The 26801-nt window shown below is 48.3% G+C and overlaps 1 protein-coding gene across 1 annotated transcript in view; it reads left to right on the forward strand.

Moving 5' to 3' along the window:
• SMC5 (structural maintenance of chromosomes 5) overlaps positions 1–26801 on the forward strand; it is a 699122-nt gene that overhangs the window by 523933 nt on the left and 148388 nt on the right. Inside the window, exon 21 of the mRNA XM_078675750.1 lies at positions 10181–10300. Coding sequence (XP_078531876.1) covers positions 10181–10300 — 120 coding nt within the window. The remainder of the gene's footprint in view (positions 1–10180; positions 10301–26801) is intronic.

Consider the following 26801-nt stretch of genomic DNA (forward strand, 5'->3'; position numbering starts at 1 on the left):
TTGAGTCGTTGCTTCCTACTCAACCGTTCGCCACTCTGGTGGGAGGGAGTGTAGCGAGTCACCCGGAAGAGTTGAAAACCTTAACAAAGGACAAATGGGTGCTGAGTATTGTGCAGCATGGTTACTTGCTGAGGTTCAAGTCTCCTCCTCCGCAAGTGTCCCCACAACTCAAGCGCCTTCCTCGAATTCAAAGTCAGCTGTTGAAGGGCAAAGTTTGTATCCTTCTCATGAAAAAGTCTGTAGAGGAGGTCCCTCCCATGCGAAGAAATCAGAGAGTATACTCCCGCTACTTTCTAGTCCAAAAACGAGGAGTAGCCAAATAGTACAGACCTATCCTCGACCTACGTCTGCTGATCAGGTTTATCAGAAAAGAAAAATTTCGTATGCTAGCCCTGCACCAGATCTTTCCACACCTTCACCAGGGAGACTGGACGTGTGCCATCGACCTGCAGGACGCTTACTTTCATATACCTGTCTCAGTAAAGCATCGGAAGTTTCACAGGTTTCAGATAGAACGTCACCACTACCAGTGTTGAGTGCTACCGTTCGGCCTCAAATCCGCCCCACGGATATTCTACAAGTGCATGGCGGTGATGGCTGCCTTCCTCCGCAGGCGGAAGATCTTCGTCTATCCCTACCTAGTTGACTGGCTCCTGAAAAGCTCCTAGACCTTTTCTGCTTCAGAGCCATCTCTCTTACTGTCTCAACCTGATGCATTCCTTGGGGTTGCAGGTGAACTACAAGAAGTCAGTACTCCATCCCACCCAACGAATACACTATATGGGCGCCTCCCTGGACTCCGCAGAGGCAAGCGTGTGTCCTTCGGAGGAGAGGTTGTCATCCATGCTTCTGAAGTGCCGCACCCTGCTAGACACCCAAAGCCCCACAGCCAGGCAAGTGTCATCATTACTGGGATTAATGGCCTCGTGCATCTACATTGTGCCCAATGCACGCCTTCACAAGAGGCCTCTGCAGCAGGCTCTCGAGGACCAATGGTCTCAGAGGTCAGGCCACTGGGAAGATCGTGTTTCTCTCCACCAAGTTGCCAGAGACTCCATCAGATGGTGGATGAAACGTTCTCATCTTCTGCAGGGAGTCCCATTTCATCAGTTGCCTCCATCGCTGACAGTGGTCACCGATGCCTCAATGCACGGCTGGGGTGCTCATATGGACCAGCTTCAGGTACAAGGTCTCTAGTCCGAAGTAGAAAGAAGCTACCACATCAACTTCTTGGAGCTCCGGGCTGTCTATCTGGCGCTCAATTCCCTCTACCCGTCTCTGCGCACCAACCACATTCAAGTTCAAACGGACAACACAACGATGTTCTATCTGAACAAGCAGGGAGGCACAAGGTCACAAGTTCTGTCTCTGGAAGCTCAATCCATTTGGCGCTTGCTTCTGGTGAGAGGTCTCTCCATCGTGGCAGTTCACCCGCCATGAATCCTGAATGTTCAGGCGGACGGCCTAAGCAGAGACTTCGTAGAAGCGCACAACTGGGTCCTCAACGAAGAGGTTGCGCAGGAGGTGTTTCGACAATGGGGCGTACCAGACATAGATCTATTCGCAGACGCGGCAAACGCAAAATGCCCCGTCTTCGCGTCCAGATTCCCCCAGCAGGGATTACGGGGGAATGCACTTTTGATCAGCTGGTCTCAGACATTGCTGTACGCTTTTCCTCCCCTGCCTCTGATCTCGGCGGTGATACAACAATTCTACAGGACCATCACCAGAATGATCCTGATAGCGCCGGAGTAGCCACCCAGTGGTGGTACCCGGATCTCCTCCAGCTGTCGGAGGTTCCTCACCGGAGACTGCCCTGCCGCCCAGACTTGCTGACCAAGGACGAGGGGAGGGTGTTTCACCCCAACCTTCCTTCCCTTCGATTGACGGCATCGCTCCTGAGGTCATCCAATATGGCCACCTAGACCTTTCAGCTGACTGCATGAACATTCGTAAAGAGGCAAAGAGGCCCTCCACTTATGCTTTCAAGTGGAAGAGATTTTACATTTGGTGTATGGACAACTCTCTTGATCCAATCCACGGTCAGGAGCAGGTGATTCTCCCCTACTTCTTGCATTTGGCACGGTCAGGCCTGAAGTACCCCTCGATCAGGGTTCACTTAGCGGCAATTACAGCCTATAGGAAGTCTCCTTCTCAGACCTCATTTTTCCTCATGCCTGTGGTCAAAGATTTCTTGGAGAAAGGGTTTCCACCAGTGAGGTCCCCCTCTCCTCCCTGGGAGCTCAACATCGTACTTACCTGAGATTTGTAAGGCAGCTACATGGCGTTCAGTACATACCTTTACCCGCCATTATTGCCTAGATTCAGATGCACAGGCCGATGCCCAAGTGGGACAGGCCTCTTTGAGGAATTTGTTTGCATAACTGCATTATAAATGTGATGTTGATTCATGCTTTTGCTGTATACTTCATTGCCCGTCCGCGAGACTTTGGGTATGGGCTTGCTAATCTATTCATAGATTATGACTATTGATGAGTATCCCCTGGATGAGAAGGATTAGTTACTTACCTGTAATCCTAGTTCTCATCCAGGGGTATACTCCTCAAAGTCATAAGCGACCCACCCACCTCCCCGGACGAGCATTACTGCAAAGTTATGGTATGTTACTTACGGATTTACTCAGGTGTTTGTGCACCTCTAAAAAGAACTGACCTAACTGCCACCTGTTGTGCATCATGGGAGCAGGGGGTCGCCTTCAGGTTTTAAAGGCACGGTACCCCTACTCTAATGCCTTAAAGGCAAGGTCTCCGTTTTATTTGTTTCTTTATACTCTGCTGCAGCCTACTGGCAAATGCCATACTCTGCTGCAGCCTTCTGGCAAATGCCTGCAATTACAGAGTTTTCTATGGCAATAAAGCATTGTTGTATGGCAAATGTTTACTGCTCTCTTTCTTCCTTGGGGGTTGGGAGAGTATAGCTGCTACTATGCAAACCTATGTAATTTCAGCATCTTTGCCATTTTGGAAATATTTTAGGCTGCATGTATATGTTTTCACATATGCATATATATGTATATATATGTATTTTCTATATGCTCCCTCCGGGATCCCGCACATGGGCGGGGATTATTCATAGATTATGACTTTGATGAGTATACCCCTGGATGAGAACTAGGATTACAGGTAAGGAACTAATCCGTTTGATCAGTTTGGGAAGAAACTGTTCTCCTCATTGAGTTTTGGGTTGCGGTCTATCAACACCGCTTGCCTTTTGGGCCATTATACTCAGTCTTTGTGGGACACGGTTGCGGACGTGCTGCCCCAGTGCCCGGAGGAGGCCCGGGCCCCGCTCGCCAAGCCCTTGCGGAAGGGTGGGATGCGGCACGTTATTCCATCAGGTGTGGACTGGATACCACAGACTCGCTGGGAAGGGTGATTTCCACGACGGTGGATGTTCGCCGCCACGCCTGGCTGAGGTCTGCCAATTTCTCGGGCGATATCCAGGCCACGCTCATGGACATGCCCTTCGATGGCCGTCGCCTCTTTGGCGTCAAAGTAGACAGTGTACTTGAGCGTTTCAAGACTCCAGGGCTACGGCCAAGTCCTTGGGCCTGTCTGGCAAGTGCCAGCAAACTTCTGCTTTTTGCCCCTTTCGTGGCCAAGAAGGGGCACCCCCACACGTCCTGCCAGCCACAGGCCGCAGAACCAGCCTCAATGCGGTCCCGGAAGTGGTAACCACCGTGGCAGTGCCGGGGGACAACGGCAAGGTCAGTCCACATCCGCTCCCGCAGCATCTACCTCACAGCCTTCCTAGTCCGAGCTTTCAGGCCCATTCAACGCCAGGGGGGGTCAGGGTCCGCCATCACCTCCTCCACTGGCGCTCCATCACGTTGTACAGTTGGGTGCTGCAAATCGTCCAAAGGGGCTACTCCCTCCCCTTTGAGGCGACCCCTCCAGCCATGCCACCGCAGTACCACCGCATGTCGGGGGATCACTTGCAACTTCTACAGGAGGAAGTTATGGCCCTCTTGGCCATGGGGGCCATCGAGTGGGTTCATGAGCCAGAAGTAGGACGTGGTTGCTACTCCCACTACTTTCTGGTACCCACGAAGGGCAAAAGAGGCCTACGCCCTATCTTGGACCTTCGGAGCATAAACGGCTTGCTCCGGAAGGAAAAGTTCAAGATGTTGACTTTGGCTCAGGTCTTAGCTGCCCTAGACCCTGGAGACTGGATGGTAGCGTTGGACTTGCTGGACGCACAATTTCCACATCCCGGTCCTGCCGGCCCACCGGCGCTACCTGCGGTTCACGGTAGGCCATGAGCACTTTCACTTTACTGTGCTCCCCTTCGGCCTTACCAGCGCCCATCGAGTGTTCACGAAAGTGATGACAGTGGTCGCAGCTTATCAGCGCAGATCAGGGATTTCAGTCTTCCCCTATCTCGACGACTGGTTGTTGAAGGCGGGCTCGCCCCAGACAGTCGTCTCCCACCTCCGGACTACGGCCGACCTCCTGCACTCGCTGGGGTTCTCCATCAACGTGCCGAAGTCGCACCTGTGCCCCTCTCAGAAGCTCCTTTTCATCAGAGCGGTTCTGGACTCAAAGCAGTTTCGGGTTTATCCCCCCGAACAGCGGGTTGGGGATATTCAGGCTCTGATTCCGTTCTTTCAGCCTTTATCCCGAATTTCGGGCCGGTTGACGCTGCGGTTCCTGGGGCTGATGGCCTCCTGCATCCTTCTGGTGCATCACGCCAGGTGGCGAATGTGGGCTCTGCAGTGGGACCTGAAGTTTCAGTGGGCACAGCACCAGGGCAACCTGTCCGGCCACGTCCTGATCTCGGAGGGCACTGCGAGTCAGTTGCAGTGGTGGCTCACCGACCGTGATTGGGTCAGTGGCAGATCCCTCTCCCTACCCCAACTGGAGCACGTAGTGGTGACGGATGTGTCCCTCCTGGGATGGGGGGGGCCACATGGGAGAGGCGGAGATTAGAGGCCACTGGTCTCCGGCGGAGTCCCGGTTCTATATCAACCTTCTGGAACTGCGGGCGATCCGACTTGCACTGAAGGCATTCCTTCCCTCTGTCCGGGGAAGTGTAGTACAGGTGTTCACGGACAACACCACCGCCATGTGCCACTGTAAAAAACAGGGCGGGGTGAGGTTGTGGACCCTTTGTCAGGAGGCTCTGCGCCTCTGGACATGGCTGGAACACCAGGGCGTCACCCTGGTGGTTCAACACCTGGCAGGTTCCCTGAACGCCAGGGCGGACAAACTCATCCGTCGGTGCATGATGGATCACGAATGGCGTCTGAACTCGGACGTGGCGCAAGGTCTCTTTCAGAAGTGGGGAGAGCCTTGGTTATATCTATTCGCCATCTAAGAGACCAGGCAATGTCATCAGTTCTGCACGTTGGAATTTCCAAGGCGACGCTCGCTCGGCGACGCTTTTCGTCGCGAGTGGAGATGCGGTCTGCCTTTCCGCCTATACCTCTTCTGCCCAGAGTGCTGAAGAAGATCAGGCGAGACCGGGCCCAAGTCATCCATGTGGCTCCGGACTAGGCACGAAGATACTGGTATCCCGAGCTACTCAACATGTCAGTCGATCCCCCGATTTGTCTGCCTCTTCAGGAGTACCTTCTGTCGCTGCAGCAGGGGACGGTCCTCCACCCGAACCTATCCAGTCTCCACCTACATGCGTGGAGATTGAGCGGCGACAGTTGAGGCCATTTGACTTGCTTCCTTAAGTCTGTGATGTGATTCTGGCAGCCAGGCGTCCCTCCACAAACTCGTTATACGCCTGCAGGTGGGACAAATTTGTGGCATGGTGCACAGCAAAGGCTGTGGATCCACTCTCTGCCCCCCTTTCAGAGGTTCTCCTCCTCCTTCTTTCTCTTGCCCAGCAGGGCTCTGCTCTGGGCACTATCAAAGGCTACCTCTCAGCCATTTAAGCCTTCTTACGGCTTCCTGATCAGCCTTCTCTTTTCAAGTCCCCTGTTGTAAATAGATTCTTGAAAGGCATCACACACGTTTCCTCCTGTCCCCTTTGTGATGCCTCAGTGGGTCTTGAACCTTGTACTGACTTATCTGTTGTGCGCTCCCTTTGAGCCACTTCATAACTGTCCTCTTCGTCTTCTGACCCTTATGACTGCATTCCTGGTTGCCATCACATCTGCCAGGAGAGTGAGTGAGCTCCCTGCTCTATCTTCTAAACCTCCTTTCCTCTCTGTCCATCCAGACGAAGTTGTTCTGAGAACTTGTCCTTCTTTCCTGCCCAAAGTGGTCACAGCCTTTCATATCGGGCAGTCCATCACCTTGCCCACCTTCTTTCCGCTTCCGCATCCCTCGAAAGAGGAAGAGAGGCTCCACCGTCTGGACCCAAAACATGCGCTCTCCTTCTATCCAGACCGCACACGCCAGTTACGGGTGGACGACCAGCTCGTTGTTGGTTACGTGGGCGCTAAGAAGGGACGGGTGGTGCCCAAGCGGACCATCTCTCGGTGGGTCGTGCTGTGCATCAAGGACTGTTATTCCTTGGCGAAAAAGGAGCCTCCTGTGGGGCTGCGCGCCCATTCCACTCAGGCCACGGCGGATACTACTGCCCTGGGTTGGGGAGTCCCCTTGCAGGACATCTGTCAAGCAGCTACGTGGGCCTCGCTGCACACGTTTGCTAAGCACTACTGCCTGGACAGCCAAGTCCGGAGAGATGGCTTTTTCGTGGGTTCCGTTCTCCAGGATTTTCTGGTGTGATCTTGGTTCGCAGACTCACCACCGGGATTGGTTTTGCTGGGGTATCTATTCTAAGGTAAGGAATCTAACACTAACCTGTTTCTTTCAAATGCACAAGTTACTTACCTTTGGTAACAATATATCTGTAAGAAACAGTAGTTAGTGTTAGATTCCTTACCGCCTCACCCATCCTCCCCGTTCTGCGAACCGATATCTAGGGGTAAGGTATCTCCCTTTGAGGGCCCTAGTTTCATGGCGCCAGTGTCGGTTTCGATCATGGCTTTGCGTTCCTAGCTTGGAAAGCTATGTACAGAACTGACGTCAGTGCGCAAGGGCGGCGTCTAAGTACTCCGACGACGTCATCCCGGCAATCACGACGCCGATGACGGACACGGAGCCGCAGACGACGCCTACCGACGCGCAAGGGTACTGCTGACGAAAACTTTCCGGATCCAGCCTGACGCCTGGGGATATTCTAAGGTAAGGAATCTAACACTAACTACTGTTTCTGACGGATATGTCGTTACCGAAGGTAAGTAACTTGTGCTGCAGTCCCACCTGATTCATTCATCAAGGAACAAATTCATTTGAGCATTACTCAACACTAGACTTTAAAGGTTTTCTTCAACAGCAAGTCCAGAACATTTGTGCTATGATCCCAATGTTTCAGGCTCAATACTGGATCATAGTGAGATCAGCTCTGAGGCTTCTTGGCCTCTTAGCCTCCTGCATCCTCCTTGTCTGCACTAACAAAGGGCACACATGTGCTGTTCAATGGAATTTGAAGTTGCAAAGGACCCCGCACCAGGGATACTGGCTGATACTTCCAGGTCCTCGAGGAGATGGCTCAAGATTTGCACTGGTTTCTTCTCGAATGCAGATGGTCCAGCGGCAACTATCTCTTGCCCACCCAGAGCTGACTGATTGATCCCTGCTTGGTTTGGGAGGTCATCTGATGCAGGTAGTGATCAGGGGACTCTGGCTTCAAGCTGAGGGCCGTCTCCATATCAGTCTGATGGAGTTGTTGTCCATTTGTCTTTCTTTGAAAGTATTCCTCACATTCATCAAAGGGAGACTGGTGCATAAACTCACGGACATCATCACCACCATGTGGTACTGCAACAAGTAGTTGGTGGTTATGGTCCTGGGTCCTGTGTCAAGAGGCTCTGAGCTTCGAGAGGTGATTGGAGCACCAGGGCAGCTTCCCTGAACCACTTGACAGGGTACCTGAATTCCAGAGCAGATGGTGTGTTGCAGATCACGAGTTGTGTCTACATCCTGACATGGCACGGAGCTTATTCATGCAGTTTTTTTAGCAAGAACACTCTTTTGGAGATGCGTTCCAGCAGGAATGGGACAAAGGACACTTCTATGCCTTCCCACCCCTGCTACACCTAGTTCTGACAAAGGTCCGGCGCCAGGCCCCATTGGGACTCCATATTTGACCGGGAGAGTGTAGCACCTGTAACTTCTGCTAATGAGCTGTCCGTGAGCTACAGGTGCTGTCAGTGAGCTACAGGTGCTGTCAGTGAGCCACAGGTGCTGTCAGTGAGCCACAGGTGCTGCCAGTGAGGCACAGGTGCTGTCAGTGCAACCCTTAGACACCTCCAACGTTCCTCATAAATTGATGCTATGTACTCATGCTCATTTTTGCCAACAATTTTGTCACCCTTTTACGCGGGTCAATCTGTTAACCTTACTGCCTTTTTCTCTCTTTTGCATCCCTCTGAGGTGGAGAGGCTTCACCTGCTGGACCCAAAGAGTTTTTACATTGAGTGCACAAAAAAGTACCAAGTCGGCGATTAGATTTTCATGAGGTTTCCCAGTGCTAAGAAGGGAAAGCTAGTGCAGAGCTGAATAATGTCAATTGTGGATCATCCTAAACATAAAAATATGGTATGCCATGGCTGCCCCCCAAGTGTCTACAGTGTCATTCCACCAGAGTCTTCACTGCCATCGATGTTCCATTAGTGGACATCTGTTAGGCTGCTACTTTGGGGTTCATGCATACGTTCACTATGCACTACTGCCTAGCCCATCAAGTCTCCAGAGAAGGCCATTTCACCTTCTTGTCCGGTAGTACATTATTGTGTGAGTCCTCTCCTCAGACGCTCCACCTTTGACAATGTAAAAGGAGTTTTGCCTTTATCTCAGAAGTGTACCCCTTTTGAAGCAAAACATTTTTGCAAACAAATACCAATAGTTTGTTTCCTCATGTTTCCTGTCCAGACCACTTTGGATCATCAAATTGGAACTGCACTCAACCCTTTGTGACCAGTAGCAGCTTCCTTGTGTCATTCCGCGCGTTTTGGTTTTTTCACGGTCTTTGGCTAAGAAGATGATTAAGTGTGAGGTTAGTTAAGCAATTTGGCGGGTATTCTCTGCATTGCATAGGTTTCTTGAGCTAAACTCGCCTACAAAGATGCCATTGTACTTTGTTTTCTGAAACAACCCTAACATTTTCAGTTACTGCCTGTAGGAAGGTGGTTTATTAGTAGGTGCAGGTAGGTATCCACAGCTAGTAGTATTACCACAATCACTAATAAGGTCCAGTCAAGTCTCAATAAATTAATCCTTGCTCAACCCTTGGTAGCTTGGCAGATGAGAAGTCGGTCTCAACTTAGGAGACAGGTGAGTAAAGCATTTATTATCACCAAAATAGTAAATAAGTAAAAGACACAGCACAATAAAAATCCACAACCTACCGCTGCCATCTGGTCGCACTGGACCGGAACAAAGTCAACGTTTTAGGTTGCCTGTGATGGAGCATGGGTCGGATGCGATGAGCGGTTGGGCACAGTCAATTTTTGCTTTATGACTTTGTCACTTTTTGGAGCTTTTTTGCTCAACATCCAGCGATCGGCCTGGTAATCAAATCCCAGGAAACTTTCAGAGTCAATAACTACCAGTAACTGTCAAGAAACTGGGTGTGATCAGGACGAAAAGGATGACTTTCTTACACTGACAATGTGGGGTCTCAGAAGATCCAGGATTTGCTGCAATGACAATCTTCTGTAACCTTTTTTCTGACCTTTCTGATCAGGTTCTTAATTTTTGTTTTATCATTGGCTCTCATTTTCCAGTACTCTGATGTCCTTAGTATTATTTACTGTTGATGTAGTCTGTACATCTTTTTGTCTTAGTTTCTGTAGAGTGTGGACATTAATTTAAACTGACAGGATGTACGTAAAGTGGTACCCTTATGGAGCCAAAATACAGCAACAAGTAGTGCTGCGTAAGTGATTGTTAAACCATAGTGGCTTCAGTGCACATCTAAAAACATTGAAATTCTTTAGAATTCAGTCTCATGTCTGTTGAAACTTAAATGATGTATCCAAAGTTAAGCACTTCTTCCATTAGTTACATAGCTGCAGTTGCTGAAGTCACATTTTTTTCTATCTTGTCTCCCCTTTTTAAAAACCTGTAAAATCTAGCATCAGAGGCTTAAGCCGCCCTCCCGTCTTTGCTTCTAATATATATTTTTGATGTATTTGCAGGTAAAAGAAAGGTGGCTTAACCCTCTGAAACGGCTAGTGGAACAAATCAATGAAAAGTTCAGCGATTTCTTTACGTCCATGCAGTGTGCTGGTGAAGTGGATCTTCATACAGAAAATGAGGTATGTTTCCTTTTTTTAAATACGGAATTTATACTGACCTTAAAAATTCTTATGTTAATTTTGTTGATATAATATTTCCAACAGAACTTTCTTAGTCTTGAGTTGGTTTTTCACAATTGCAACATTTAAACGTTTTATTTGTTTCATCCTTTCATTTGACAACCATGGACACACTCTAGATTGGATTATAGTGGATCACATTCTTATTAATGTTTCCTTAAACAATTTCTTCAACTGTAATTTAATGTGTCTGATATAATGAGGCTTTGAGCAGAGGTTTCAGTCTCAAGTCTCCAAAATTCTCTCATTGTAACACTTTACTGGGGCCCAAATCACTTGAGATAGTCTTGTGTTTCTCTCGCTTTATCTGTTCCTTCAATCAGAAGAGCAATAGAATAGGAAACGGGTTCTATTAAAGGGGGTATATTTGTTTTGTCCACACTGCCATACAGTTTTTTTCTTTGACACAAAGCAACTGAGATTTTGCTCTTAATGTAGGTGATCTCTTCATCACTAAGGTGAAGCAGCCAATACCTAACCTTTAGAGTGCATCTAATTTACTAATCTATTATAAGTAGTTGTATGAAGGCAGAACACCAGCTAAGCAAAACCTATTTAGCTCCCCAAAGCTAGCAATTTGAGAGATGGGTATTTGCCTGAGAAAGCTGCCCCTTGTTATAAGAAACGGAAAAAAAAGGAAGTACTAATAATCTGGTTGGAAACACCTCACAGGAAATTAGCATTTTCAGTAAAATAATCAAGAACATGTTTGCTTTGCATATAATGTGATTGCTTAGGTAGTTAATTTCTGATGGATATTTCTACCCACATTTTCCTCACCTTGATAACCTCCCCAACTGCTAGACTACATGCAAAATCTTGTAATAGCTCTTGTGTGCTGTTAGGCATCTGTCATGACTCAAGCCCACTCTAGATGTGGCAGATCGAAGCTACATACAGGCACCGTCCATGCTCAATCTTCTTTTTTGCACATCTATTGACTCTGCTACTGAGATCGAATCCTACCAGTTTCAATGATTACTTACTTTCTTTAAAAAGTCTGAAACCTAATCTAACGGTCTAGCAGAAATGTTATCACTGAAGACTATCTGCTACAAACAATGCTGCTCTTCACTGAAGCAGATGTCTTTCACAGACCCGATTGGTGTTTTTTCTGGGGTCTAAACAGAAATCGACATCCTGCGTCAAATGGTCTTGAATGTATTCAAAGGCCATCAGAGAATGGGAGACGAAACTTTATATGATCAGAAACAAGAAAAAACTTAATTACAGATTCAGGTTGCTGTTATCTGATTAGTCAAAGTCAAAGAGAAAGTTCAAAAAGCATACTTGAAGCGCTTCCGTGTCCAGGCACTCCCATTCTCAGTTGGAGGTTGCACAGTTCGCATTTCCTGCCCCTGACTCTTACTTATTCCATTGTACCCATTCCAGATTTGAAGCTGAAACACCCTGAGTTTCCAGAGCGCTTCTCAGCTCATCGTCAAGTTTTTAACTTTGCCCAGGTTCTCTCTGAGACATATTCTAGCCTTTTAACCTCCAATTGCACCAATGCTGGCGCCACTGGCCAAGCTTGAAGTCTGACCACCTCGCACCCAGTGCTGGGCTATGCTTCTACTCCTTTGGCGAAGACCTTGCCTGGTGTTGCTGCATCACTGTCGTCACTGACTCCAGTGATGTCAAACCTGGATCCGTCGACGCTGGCCTTGGACCCTTCATCAGCGAGGATTCGCCTAATATTGCTCTTCATATCACTAAAGGACGTTCTTGTGCTGAAGATACCTCTGCTCAACTTCTTCGTCACAATTCGAGCGAATGGAAGCCTTTTTTCCCTCTCTTATTCACATGCCTTATCCAGTCCAAATCGAATAGGATGATGAGGCGTAGACAATTTACTATCTCCACATTATACTGATGATGGTATTTATTTTGATTTGCAATGGCCTGAATCGACGCTTGATATGCCACATGTCTCCCCCTCCAACAAATGAGAAATCTTCCTTTTTGGAAGTCCCGAGGAGAGTTGCAAAGTGTTAAAGCTACCTGTTCCAATTGAGACTAAAGTTACCCTAATTGCATAACTCCTTTAGCCTTGGCCTTGGAACTCTGAGCCCATATAGACATTCAGTGAGGCTTTTGTTAACCATATCTTGGCAGTCTGGTCTAAGACATTGTTTGGATCCAGCTCCACTTTTGCTAGATGTAGTAGAGTGGCTCCTGGGCACCTGAAGGTTTTGAAACAGTGCTCTAGTAAAGTTGAAATGAACTCTTTCTCTTATATACTTCTTGGACAGGTAAATAAAACATATTAATGAGATGGCTAAAAGGTTTTCGTTTTCTTTTTGAGCAGCTTGGCATTGCATTCTTTCAATGCTTTATGGCTTGCCATTGACACACGCTTTGGAAGGTGAAGTTTTGCCAGCATTTCTGGAGGAACTTCATACATTCTGTACATATTTTTACATATGCAATTGAGGATGGCCACAATGCTGCAAACAAGCGTTGTCCACTGACGTGTTGCCTGTACTGTGGAACCAGTATCATCCACCCACATGCCTGGTGTGTTCCACCAGACTCTCAGGAGATGCCCTGATGGGGGTGATAAGGGATGAGGACAGCAGCAACAATCTTCCTTCTCCAGGTACTCAAGCTCATCAGACCAATAGGTTCTGCATATTGTCCAGGTTAGCTATGCCCTAGCCTGTCTGGATGTTCTTCTATATTTATCTTGATTTCAATGGGGGTTAAAATGGTGCCAGTGCGGCGACAACCGTTTCGCTGGCGCCTCTCTGTGTGGCACTTGCAGCGCCGCGACTATCAATCGCACATGAGGGAGGCTATCTCGCACTACTGGTCAGAGAATGAGGACCCGAGTATAGATGCCATGACCCTGTGGGAGGCCCTCAAGCCAGTCCTTCGGGGCGTGGACATTGCGTGGTGCGCTGCGAATCGTAGGGCCCGCAGGCGGGAGGTGGAGGAGGCGGCCGACCGGGTGCGGAACCAGGAGACCAGATGTCTCACGGGGGAGGATGGAGTGGCTGTGGACCGGCTCCTGCACCTCCAACAGTCATACACCTCGCTATTGTTAGACGAAGCCCGACAGGCCTGGCTCGCTACGCAGAGCAGAATCTATCAATGGGGGGACAAGTCTAGCACAATGCTATATAGGCTATGTCAAAGCACTTATCAAGCCCAGCCCTTGCCGGGTCTCCGAGATGCCGCGGGTGGCCCTGTCTCGGCCCCTGAGGTCCTGGCCCAGATGTTTGCTCAATACTACGAGACCCAGTATGCCCCCCGAGAATCTCTCCCAGCGGAGGAGATTGACAAATTTCTCGCAGACCTTCCTCCCCGGGCGCTCTCGGATGAGGCGAGGGCCCGCCTAGACCTCCCACTGTCGGCGGAGGAGCTTGGGGAAGCACTGGGTGGCCTGAACACGGGCAAGGCCCCTGGGCCCAATGGGTTCCCCTGCGAATTTATGAAGTTGTTTCATCTCCAATTGGGGATGCGCTATAGGAAGGCACTGGAGGCGGCTCGGGAGCTTGGCAGATTGCCAGCGGACTGGCGACACGCTGAGATCGTAGTTTTCTGCAAACCGGGAAGGCCCCAAGACAGCCCGGACTCTTATCGGCCGATCTCTTTGCTGAACTTTGAAGCGAAAATATTGGCTAAGGCGTTGGTGAACCGTCTTCTCCCTTACATCACGGACCTGATCCATGCCGACCAGGCAGGCTTCATGCCTCACAGGGCTACAAGACACAACATACGTCGCGCTCACCTGGTGGTGGAGGCGGCACGAGCAGCGGGCATCCCCGCGGCCCTCCTGCTGGCGGACATGGACCGGGCCTTCGATTCCCTGAGTTGGTCATACCTCCGGGCCCTCCTCCTCCGGCTCAATCTGGGCCCACGTTTCCTGTCGTACATTCATCTGCTCTATACGGACCTGACGGCGACGGTCAGAATAGCGGGAGCCACCTCTGACACATTCCTCATCGGTCGTGGCACCCGACAGGGATGCCCTCTCTCACCTTACCTGTTCGCCCTGGCTATGGAACCGCTTGCGGCCTGGGTGAGGATGGATGCCCAATTGCGTGGTGTGGAGTGGGTTGGGGGCCCATCTGACAGGATTGCGCTATATGCGGACGACGTCCTGTTCTTCCTTACAGACCTCAATAAATCGGGGCCGAGGGTCCTTGAAATAATGCGCATTTTCGGTGAAGTGTCGGGCCTCCGGCTCAATCCGCAGAAGTCGAAGCTGTGGGTCCTGGGCGACAGGGGGACTTTGGGTCCCTGGGCCTCGGCCCTTCAGGAGGCGGCGGGAGGCCTTAAATATCTTGGTGTCTTTCTAACCGATGTGCAGGGAGTGTCATGGTCCCGTAATGTAGTGCCTGTTTGGGACAGGATCCGCTCAGACATGCAGATGTGGTCCAGGATGCCTCTAAATGTCTATGGCCGTTCGGCCATTTTTAAGATGGTGGCCCTACCCCGAATCTTGTACCAATTGCAGAACTACCCGTACCCAATTCCGCAGCAATGGTTTCGTCAGGTGAACTCGGCTCTGGGTCGGTTCCTATGGGCCGGTGGAGCGATAAGAGTGGCGCTCCGCACCTGCTTCCTGTCGACCTACTGTGGGGGACTGGCCGCATCTGATGTCCAGTCCTACTATCAGGCATCGCACCTACTTGTTCTTAACGAATGGTGGTACGGGGATCGCACTGACCCGACCTATGCCCTAGAGAGGTATATGATGGACCCACACACGCTCCATACTATTTTATACTCGGCGACTATCCGGAAGAGACTCCCGAGGGCCACGCAAGTAATCTTCAAAGTGTGGCGCGATGCGCTCCGCCGCATGGGATGGTGGAACACGCTCACGGGCGAAACCCCTCTATGGCACAATGGGAGACTGCCCAGCCTGGCTGCGCTCCGGGGCTTTGAGGGCTGGGATGCCATAGGCATTTCGGCGCTGGGTCACATCCTGAAGGGCACAGTCCTCAAATCGTTCCAGATGTTGCAAGATGAATTCGATATGCACCGGTCCCAGTTCTTCAGGTACCTGCAGCTCCGCCACGCCCTGACCCCCGCACTAGCGGACTTATCGTCCTTGCCGGAGTTTAGTCCCCTGGAAGCAAAAGTCTTTATGGGGGAATTGGAATCAAAAAAAATCTCAACCATCTATCAAACGTTAGTTACGCATTGTTCCCCCTCTCTTGATAAATTGCGGGCGGTCTGGGAGGGCGACCTGGGAGACTTGGAGGAGGAGGACTGGAGAGAAGCCCTGGAGGCCCCTAGGGGAGCTGCGATAGCGGTGCGCCTGCGCTTTATTCAATTTAAATACCTGCACAGGGCATACTACACGAGGGAACGATTGTGGAAGGCGGGGCTGATAGCCTCCCCGGATTGTTTGAGGTGTGGCAGTGAGGTAGGCTCCTTCTTACATACAGTATGGGGATGTGCACGGCTGCAGAGGTTTTGGACCGGTGTATGGGAATGCTTGGAGGAAGTGTTGGCATGGGAGCTCCCTCGCACGCCGCAACTTGGCCTGCTCCACGTTATGGAAAGAGTGGGGGGTAATCTGTATAAACGACACTTGCTCCTTCTGGGTCTTACAATAGCCAAACGAGATATAGCCCAAGCCTGGAAAGCCCCCAAGGCTCCGTTGGTGGGGGTGTGGAAGCGGGGCATGGACTTTAGCATGGGTTTGGAACGCCCGATCTTTGAGGCCAGAGGCTGCCCCAAGAAACATTATAGGATTTGGAAGAAATGGGCTGATTATAGGGGCCTATTGCTGGACCCCCCAGCGCCACAAGCCTCTGATACAGATCACGTCTATACTACCCTCATGTGAACTGTCCACTTGTCGCTACCATGCTGCTTTGGCTCCTGTTTCTGGACAATATGAACACCGTGCAGGGAGGGGGGTGGGACCCGGGTGGGGATGCGGGGAGGGGGGTGTTGGATAATGTTGACTGAATTTCTTGAACGCTGTTGCTCTTCTATGCTCACTGTCTTTCTGCAATCTTGGGAGCAGTGTTTCTTTTGTATTCTGTCAACTGCCATAACACTAATAAAATTTGTTCTGAAAAAAAAAAATGGTGCCAGTGACACAGTACAGGCACTGTTATTATTCCCTAGGACAATGAAGGCCTACAGCTGATACTGGACAGCAGAATTCTGAATGTATTCCTTCGGACGGAGACGTTCAAGATATTCAAACCTTGCTCAAATCCTACTGGGCATGAAAAATGGACATGGACCTGGACCTGCAAGACATGTTCTTTAACTGATCTTGCAATCCCACAGGCAATACCTTAGCTTATTGCTGGGATCAAACTACTTTCAGTTCACTGTCCTAACCTTTGGCCTTATATATGCCCCTGGAGTCTTGACAAATGTCATGTTAGTGGTGGATTCTAGTATTAAAGTGCCAGTATTCCACCTGTACATGTGCCTCGTCAACTGACTCCTGAAGGCGAGCTAGCCACTGCTAGTCTTGGAACACCTGCAGAGTTTGTGTCATTGCTGTTCCACCTGGAGTCCATTTCCCATTTTCAACCGGCAAAGATGCTGCTCTTCATCTGGGCTAAATTAGGCACAGTCGCTCTGACGGCCTTACCTACTGCCCACGTAGTGGGTCCAGGAAATCCAGGCTATTGTTTGAATGTGTCGAGTGAAAACGTCTGTTCCAGCCTTGATATTTTTGAGGCTGCTAGGCCTGTTATCCTTCTGCTGGTGCCCTATGCTAAGAGGCACATGCAGGCCCTACAATAAAAATTGTACCTGCTTGGCCCCAGATTTGATGGTGCCTGTACTGCAAGATTTACATCTCCGAGGTAGCTTATTGGGACTTGCTGCAGGTGAATGACAGATACTAACCGGATATGCAGAAGATGATTCTGTTTTATCCCTCCAGTTGTCACCGTAATGACCAATGTATCATCCCTTTGGGGAGAGGATGTGGCCTTCTGGCTAGTGCGATCGACCTTGAAGCTGGGGAACCGGGTTCGAGTCTCGGCAGGGAAGCTCAACGTCCTGTGATTCTGGGAAAATCACATAATCTCCCCTTGCCTACCAAAATTAATTTGTCCGTCTGTAGTGCAACTGGAGCTCATGTAAAGCGATCCGATACTTTTGGGTCACATTCGCACCATTGTGACCAGTTTTGGACTTCAGGGTACTGAATTCATTTTTCAAGAAGAAGATCAAAACAATGACACACTCTCAGGTTCTGCGGGTCTTGGGCCCTGAGGACTGGATGGTGTCTATAGAGATGCAGGATTTCTTCTTTCATTTGCTGATCCTGCAAACCCACTCCACATATCTCTGCTTATAGTGGGGTCAAGTCACTTCCTGTTCACCATCATGTGTAGCAACTGGACGTCGGCCCCTCTGATCATTACAAATCCACATCTTACCCTCCCTCAACAACTGGCTATTGAAATCGGGCTTGCGTCAACAAGTTTCAGACTACCTTCAGACAATAGTAGTCTTCTACTATCTCAGAGGCTTCCCTTTAATGGAATCGATTCTCGATATTGCCTCAGGGTCCAAACCTCTGACCCTGAGCAGTAGCCCTCCCCTTTGGCTTCTACTTCATGGGGACAACTGGGTACTCTGGCTGAGCCGCCACCCCTTCATCCATCAAAATTGAGCATGTCCAGTTGAGAAGCTTTGGAGTTTCACCAGAATGAGTGGTTGTAATGCTGGCTGTCAGCCACCCTTCCAACAACTCCATAAAGTCAGGTTATTTGGATTATTTTGTCCCATAGTGTGAATATAGAAGTATATTGACCACTTGCAGATGAAGTTGTCTAATGTTATTTTATTTTTGTAGTCTGTGGCTTGGCAAGGCTTTGCTATGGGCACAGTTAAACTGTTCTTATCCTCTTTTGCAGTCTTTTTTCGTACACCTGATATGCCGTCATTAGTCAAATCGTCTGTTGTGGTGTGTTTCCTAAAAGGGAGCAGGAGGAAATATGCGAAAGCTCTTTATCATGTGACCGTGGGACTAAATCTGTCTTATCCTTCCTGACGTTTGTGCAATTTGAGCTGCTTCTTAGCTATACTCTCTAGTTTCTTTTTTTTAACACCTTCAATGCTAAGGCAATTCCCGCTGGGTGCTGAACATGAAGGATCTCCATTTTTCATGACAAGGTCAGCTCGTCATAAGCACAGCTCCAGTGTACTGCATGACGAGCTGGCCTTGTCATTAGCATGGAAGTGGTTAAAATACTTTCTTTGTAGTTTTCCAACAATGGAATAAATACACTTGAGCAGTCATTTACAGAAACCTTCGAGACAGTTCTTATTAACACATTCTTTAGTTCACGCATGAGAGTCCCTGGTGCCCATTACAAGTCATTGTACTTTTACACTTCCCATGACATAGAAGCGCTTCCAGTAAATAATACAAAAGAAAAAAAAACATCAGGGCTAACATAGGCACCTCACACACTGTTTTCCCCATCAAACCCACTAGACTGCTCACCGCCGGATTCCACTGCTGACAACAGTTCTCTGCTCAATTCTCTCCAGCTTGTTATGTCCTTATCTAGCTTTTCGTCCCTTCGACATGCCTTGATATGCAACTCCTCAGCCAAGGACCACTTGGCTACATCCCTTAGCCAGTTCGCTAAACAGGGAGATCTCTCACCCATCCAACAGATGGCTACCCTCTGTTTAGCCAACACCAGTGCCAATTGTACAAGCTTATTTGCCATTTTTCTTTTAGCGTTGCTGCACTAACCCCAGGAGGCAGTATCTAGGCGTTGCCTCCAGCACAATTCCCACCCGTCTGCGGATGGGCACTACTACATCAATCCAGTACTTGTGAACTTCTGGGCAATCCCACGCCAAATGCATGAAACCCACATATATGCCATGACATCTAGGGCACTCATGCAATTGGGAGGCATCTACGCGATGGAGGCGCGCCTGAGTCATGTATACCCAGTGCAAGAAATTATAGTGCAGCAACTTCAACGAGCTTTGCAGGACACATTACGCATTAGCGCACATGCCCTTCCCCACTCCTTTTCCTGTATCAGCTCCTGCAAATTCGAATTCCACGTGTCCCACGCCTGTAGGGCCAAGGAGCCTGAGTCAGCCCTCATAGCCTTATACAACAAGGACACCTACCTCCGCCCAGCTCCACAAGTTAGCAATGTATCTAGAGTTTCTGTGGTCCAGGGAATGCCCGGGTACAGTGGCCACGTCATCTTGGCCACTTCCATCAGACCAGCATATTGTAAGTATTGCCCTGGACCCAAGCCAAATCCCTCACATGCCTGCTCAAATGTGATATAGGTGTCATTAATGTACAAGTCTGCGAACATCATACAGCCACCCACTCGCCATGACTGGAAAGACATGTTGTCCACCGTCCTATGCACTGGATCTAACTGTCAGATGGACAGTTCCGGGTGAAAACGAGCCTGCCCCAGTACTCTTTCTGCCATATGCAGGCTGTTTGCTTAACCACATACGGCTGCTCCGCACTTGCCCCATCACCCTCCATCAGGACCACTTGTAGGTCCTCCACCAACACTCGTCCAGCAGCCAAGCGCTTTTCCCAACAATCTCCTTCATCTAGCCACTCAACAGCATGCTGCAGATGTGCCGCATAGTAATTTAGATCAAATCTAGGGACCCCAAGTCCACCTTCCTCAAATAGCTTTTGAAGCATGCGCAGCGCAACCCTACAACGCTTTCCTGCCCAAAGCAGAGTTACCAGGAGAGAATTCAATTGTTGAAATACCTTCAGAGGAATCGGGCATAGCGCATTCTGCAAAGCATAAAGACATCTTGGCCACGTCACCATCTTTGCCACCGCTATTCTGCCCATTATTGGCAGCTGCAGTGTATTCCAGAATTTCACGGAGCGCCGCAATGACTCAACCACCATATTGATATGCATCCCTGTGAGCCACCTGTATCCCTAGGTATCGGAAATGGTCCGTCTCCCACCTCCGCTCCAGTCCAGGCTGTTCTCCAGCCTCTCTCTCTCTCTCTCTCTCTCTCTCTCTCTCTCTCTCTCTCTCTCTCTCTCTCTCTCTCTCTCTCTCTCTCATATCCCCGCCAATGGAAACGCCAGGGATTTGCGACTGTTAATGTGCAACCCCGGATATTTTGCAAACCGATCCATTAATCCCAACAAATGTGGTATGGCTTCGCCCGGAGAAGTAACATAAAACAACGCATCATCGCCTAAAGTGAAATGAGGTGTGAACTGAGCCCATTTTATATGTCCCAGCTGCCCTCTTCCCTACCAGGCCAAGACTGCCATAGGCTCTATAGCCAGAGCGAACAGTAGCGGCGACAAGAGACAACCCTGCCGCGTGCCCCACCCCAGCGACCATTGCGCCGACCTAGTGTGTCCCATCCACGCACACACCACAGGATCGGCGTATAGTATTTTGACCCATCTGCAAAAACGCAATCCCAACCCCAGCTGGCCAAGGATTGCCAACAAATACCCCCAGTCCACCGTATCAAACGCCTTTTCGAGGTCAATGTACTCCTCAGCTGCCCCCTGCGTCTCATGCAGTACGTGCGCCAGCCACCACACATTCATGGACGTACTACGGCCCTGGATAAAATCAAACTGATCCTTGTGAACTAGCTGGGCCATATGCGGTCCCAGGCGGTTAGCCAGTACTTTACATAATATTTTTATATCTGAATAAATCATTGTCAGCGGTCAGTATACCGCCGGGTCCTCTGCATCGCTTCCCGGCGTTGGGATGAAGCAGATTTCACCCTCTCGCATCGTAGGGGGCAATATTCCGCTGTCGAAGGACTTATTCAGAGTCTGTAACAAAGGTCTAACCAATATCGCTGAGTATGCTTGATAATACTCAATGAGTAACCCATCCCCCCTCGTGCCTTGGCCCTAGGTATGTTCCCAATCGCTTCCCTCAATTCCTCTTCATTAATGTGCTCATCAATTTCTGTCCTATCGTCCTTAGCTACCTGCCTTAATTGAAGGCCCTCCAAAAATGGGTTATATAGGTCTGCATTAACCCACGGGTCAACCTTATAGACAGACTGCAAGTGGTGCCGGAAAACTTCCAGCATGGCTGCTCGGTCATATGCCAGCACACCCGAGTGGGCTCTAAGACAAGTAAACTGAGGGGGAGCCTGCTCTCTGCTCAATATCCAGGCCAATAGACGTCCTGCGCGGTCTCCCTCTGCATGTAGCCGCTGACAATATTTCGTAAGAGTGTACTTATCCAGTCTATCCCAAGTGTCAGCAATCTTCTCACATATCCGTCTCTCTCGGTCCTGGATGTCAGCCTGTCCCTGTGATCCTGACTGTAGGTCAACCAACTCTTTCTCCCTATCCTGTAGTTCAGACTGCAGCTGTCTCCGAACGACATACGTCAGACCCATTGCTGCCCCCCTGACCACCGTCTTCATCGCTTCCCATTCGTGGGCTCTAATGCTAGCAGTGCCCCAATTAACGGTCAAATATTCTGTCAAGGCATTTGATATTGCCTCCTTCCCTACCTGGTTCTCCAAGATATCAGCAGGAAGCTGCCACCCGCGGGAGCCCTGTTCCCTTTCATTCTACTGTACTGTGCAGCACACAGGTGCGTGATCAGACAAGAACTGCGCCAAATGCGTGATCTCTGGCACCATTAATGCTGGGTGCTCGGTCGCTAAAACCCTATCAAGGTGACTATGTGTATTGTGAGTGGGCGTGAAACAGGTAAACATCCTCAACGTCTGTTGATGCTTCCTCCAAATATCCCGGAGACCCAAGTCCCCCATTAATTTCTGCAGTTGCTTAGTCATACGCAGTTTGGTTCCTCTTCTGGGAGGGTATCTATCCAGATCCGGGTCGATTACACAATTAAAATCTCCCAACCAGATCAAATGGGCATCTAGGTCAACAGTAATCCGACCCAGCAATGACACAAAAAAGTTCAGGTCGTCGACATTTGGGGCATATGTATTCAGTATACTAATATCTTTAGCATCTAGCTTGCCCCGCAACAACACATAGCGACCCTCAACATCCGCTTCGGCATACTGCAGTGTGAACAGGACCCCAGGTGCCACCCAAACCAACGCCCCCCTAGCATAGGTAAAATACGACTAGTGAAATACCTGCCCCCTCCACTTTTTAGCCAGTAGCCCCGCCCCAACATCATTCACATGCGTCTCTTGCAAGCACTTCACCATTATCTTATGCCGCTTAAGAAAGGATAGGACTCTATAACGCTTTGCGCAAGTGCCTAATCTCTAGTTTCTTAACTTGAAAACTGTGTTTCTCATAGTAACGTCTGCGTATTGTGTGGGCAAACTTCAGGTATTGTTGGCACAACCTACTTGTACTGCCTTCTTTCCTGGCAAATTAATTCTTAGGACACGTACATCCTTCTTTCTGAAAGTAGTGTCACCTTTCCATGCGATGAAATCCATTACTCTCCACAAGTTCTTCCCTCTCTCTCCAACTCATACATTTGAAGTTTCAGAGCAGTTGCAGAGACTGAACCCACAAAGTGCCCTTAGATTTTATATTTATAGGACTAAAGAGTACTGTGTTGGTGATCATCTGTGGGTTTAGTCAATGCAAAAAATGGAAAGTTGATTCAAAATCGAACTTTATCCTGATGACCATAATCTAGCCTCAAGCACATGCTTCATAAAGTGTTTACAGTACACAAACTTATGTTCAAAATCATGATCCATATTTCAAAGTTATTTTTAATTGTTCAGCCTGTTGATCACTTCTTTCTTTCTAGCCACAAAGCCAATCCGCGGAGTCTCGAGCGTACTCGCTCTACAAGCTTTACACTTTGGAAGGGTGCAGAATCGAATGTTAATCTCTGAATTTATGAGACCTTTCTGGCACAAGACGAAGTGATTACTGATCCGCGTTTGAATTAAGTACACTTTAGGACATAGTGGGACAGGACTGAATGAATGAATGAATACATTTATCGTGTCAAATAATTAAAATTGTTACAAAGAAATCGAGCAAAATGTCTCCCACCACTCACTTTCTTCAATCTAAATAATACATAATTAGCAGATCTAATAATTATGGCTAAAAAATGGATAAGATCGATCTAAAAATCGCAACACTTAAGTGAAGCGAAACCGATAAAATGGATATAAACCATATATTAAAACCGTAGTCTGATTCTAGTCCGTGACTGAGACTTTGCCTAAGAGTTCTTTCACCTTGTGTGCAAATTTGGCTAATCTGGCCTGTTCCATTGGGATCTCCAAGTTGAAGAGAAGTTTCATGGCATCTGTGCAAGTATGTGTGTCATATTTTAAAAACAGAGGTTTCATGTGCGACATGCGCGAATCATAAAGTGACATATGCAAACCAAGTGAACTATAGATTCCTCATACTGATGGCACAGTCTACAAGTAGTAACCGCCTCTGATTTCCAGCGCATGTTGATATCTTTTATCGGCAATACCATGAGTCTTACTCATAATATTCATTTTAGAATTGTCTTGTTCAAGGCGGCATCAAGATATGGCTGCCTCAATCGGTCATAGTAGGAGCTAGCTAGTATCCTAATGTTACTGCTGGAGGACTCCAGTTCCTTCATGTCATCTTCCTTGGATAATAGTCTAACTTTTTTAAATAGATTTTAAACTACCTGGTTGATGTATGAAGTCCTGCCAATTAGTCATATCTAGGTGCAGTTCAGTGCAGGCGGTGTGGAGGTTGTTGGTCCAGGAATTATTGCCTTTCATAAACATTTCTTTCAGAGTTGCTTTTATTGTGTGCGGAGGTGCCGCACAGACCCCTCGATAATACCGTAAGATCGATGCCCAATGTTCGTAATTTTGTTTATTTAGCTCAAATCCATGTTGTATCAAAGCATTCCGGGCATGGGCTGGTATCTGGAATTGCTGCTTGAATGCTCGGCAGTTGACACGTTCCATGACATTGATTAATGCTGTAGGAAATACTAATTGGCCGTATGTGATCGAGGGAAGTAGCTTAGCTCTTATGACCTTTCTAATGGGTAAACGGGCTGCTTAGTTTGGAGTTCAATTTACATAGGGCATACGTCACTGCCTTAGCTTTTGATTGGGTAGAAGCAGTGTGTGCTGTAGACTTCCTGTTACTCATAATCCAAACCCCCAAGTAATTATGTTTGGTGGTTGTTATTATTTTCAAGTTGCCCATTCTCCATTGTTGTTTAAGTTTGTTGGCATATTACCTGAATATTACTACCTTCGTCTTTCCTACGTTTGCTCCTAAATCATTTCTGGTTTATAAGTGCTTAGTGCATCCAGTGTTTTTTGCATACCTGTTTTGGTGTGATCCAATAGCACAATGTCATCTGCGTACTGCATTAAAAATAGTCTAGTTGACCCAATTTTAGCAGGTAACAAATTGGCTTTAGATATTGTTTTGCCGAGGTTCGCAGTGTATAGGTTAAAAAGCAGAGGGCCAATACACAGCCTTGTTTTAACCCCCGGTCTGTGTAGATCTTTTTAGTTGCTGAATTCATCGATAGTTTCACCCGTACCCAAGTTCCAGTGTAAAGATGATTATTGCTTTCAGCAGCGTCACCGGTATCCCCCAGTTTTGTCATTTCCACTACAGCAGGCTCCGATTAATACTGACAAATGTCGCAGAATAGTCCACAAAACATGCGAAAAGAGGTGGCTGCTTTTTCTGAGTGGACTGTTCTACCAGATAAGTGAGGACTAAGATGTTATCCAATGTTGACGCTCCTGGCATGAAGCCGGATTGATAGGCTGGTAGAATGTTGTTGTCATTGGCCTAATCTTGCAGGTCTTGCAAAAGGAAACTTGCATATCCTTTTGCCTCAATATCCAAGAGGGCAATCAGCCTATAATTCGATAGATCTTGGGTGTCACTCTTTTTGTGAAGTGGTTGCAGCAGAGAGCCTTTCCAGGTTTCCGGAATCGTTGAATTAGCCAAGCAATACTGATAGAGCGGCGTAAGTATGGTTCCCCAAAAGTCGCAGTCTTCTTTGATGAGATGTCCTGGTAAGCCGTTAGGACCCGGAGCCCCGTCCTTTCTGATGTTTTTTAGTATTGTTATCACTTGATTCCCTACATCAAGAGATTTGGTTGTTTCTTCAGCGGTTGGAGGAAGAATGTTGTGCAGACTAGTGCTGATGGAGAGACGTTGATTGAACCATGGGGTCTGATTTGGAGCCCTACCGTACAATGTAGTCACATGGGTAAACCATGTGTGACTGGCGACCCCATTGCACCCATCGTTGCCATGCCCAGACAGCCTATTAATGTATGACCAAAATTCTGCCTGTTTACTTGGAATCAACAGGCTGAATGTATACAGCCATTGAGAATCTTGCTGTTGTCTTTTAAAGTCCCATATGTTTTTCCTGTGTATTTTCCTTGCTAGCAGTTGGTTTTGAAATGTTTTGTCATTTCCCTCCTGCGGATGGCTTCTCTCGAGTCCTGCTTACTTTGCTCCCCTTTTCTGCACCTGATTTGAAATTGACAGCATACCCTTTCTCCGGAAGCTTGATTTTGTTTTGTTACCTAGCAAAAGGTAGTACTCCTCCGGCACCAGTTTGGTCCAGTTCTGAGTGACATTGCCTGCTGTGAAGTCTTTAGCGAGTGTTGACCAGTTGCTTTTCCAATTTAGTAGACCTGATATGTCTATTTTATTCAATTTTAATCTCCTCAGAAGTGCATAAGTATTCCCCCCCCATTGGAGTGACCCAAGAGGACGATGTTCGGAAGACAGGCCATTTGTAAAGTAATGCTTATGGCCAATAGGGAATGATCACTACTCTGCAGCGCCACAGGTTTTTGGAATTCTGACACTCGTCCAAACAGGCGATTGCACATAAAGGTACAGTGAATCGAAGATCTATTTTTCCCCTGTAGGTCTTTATTCGTGGCTGAGTTGGGAGATTGAGGCGTTTGTATTTATTTTAATCTGAATGTGTTTAGAAACGTGTTTATTAGCGTTCCGACACGGTCCTGCGGCAACCCTGCATCTGGTGATGTCCCCAGGTTGGGGTGTTAAAATCCCCAGCCATTATAATCCCATAATTCAGTTGAATGCTTAACAACTCTTCAAGTATGTCGACTGGAGCCCTCATCTCACTGTGTCTAGGTGATTCTTGCAGTTAAAGTAGACATTCAGAAGTACAATCCTCAATGGGCAGCCATTCAATTTCAGGCCCTGCAAATGAATGGCTTGGGCCATATCTGTGTTTAATAGGGGTTTGGCTTTTATATTGCTGCTAATTTGTGTATATATATATATATATATATATATATATACACAAATTAGCAGCAATATAAAAGCCTTCCAAACATGTTTGGAAGGCCATCTGGGGGTACACCCACCCCCAGATGGCCTTCCAAACATGTTTATATTTTTTTGTGCTAGCTGCTGGAATTCCATGAAACCTGGGATGACCGCTGGGGCAAGCAACCAAGTTTCTGGAGACATAACAGTTACCCGGTCATTAAAAAGTTAAATGCCCTGTCCTAC

The sequence above is a fragment of the Lissotriton helveticus genome, chromosome 2_1, assembly GCF_964261635.1.
Source record: "Lissotriton helveticus chromosome 2_1, aLisHel1.1, whole genome shotgun sequence".
Lineage (NCBI taxonomy): Eukaryota > Metazoa > Chordata > Amphibia > Caudata > Salamandridae > Lissotriton > Lissotriton helveticus.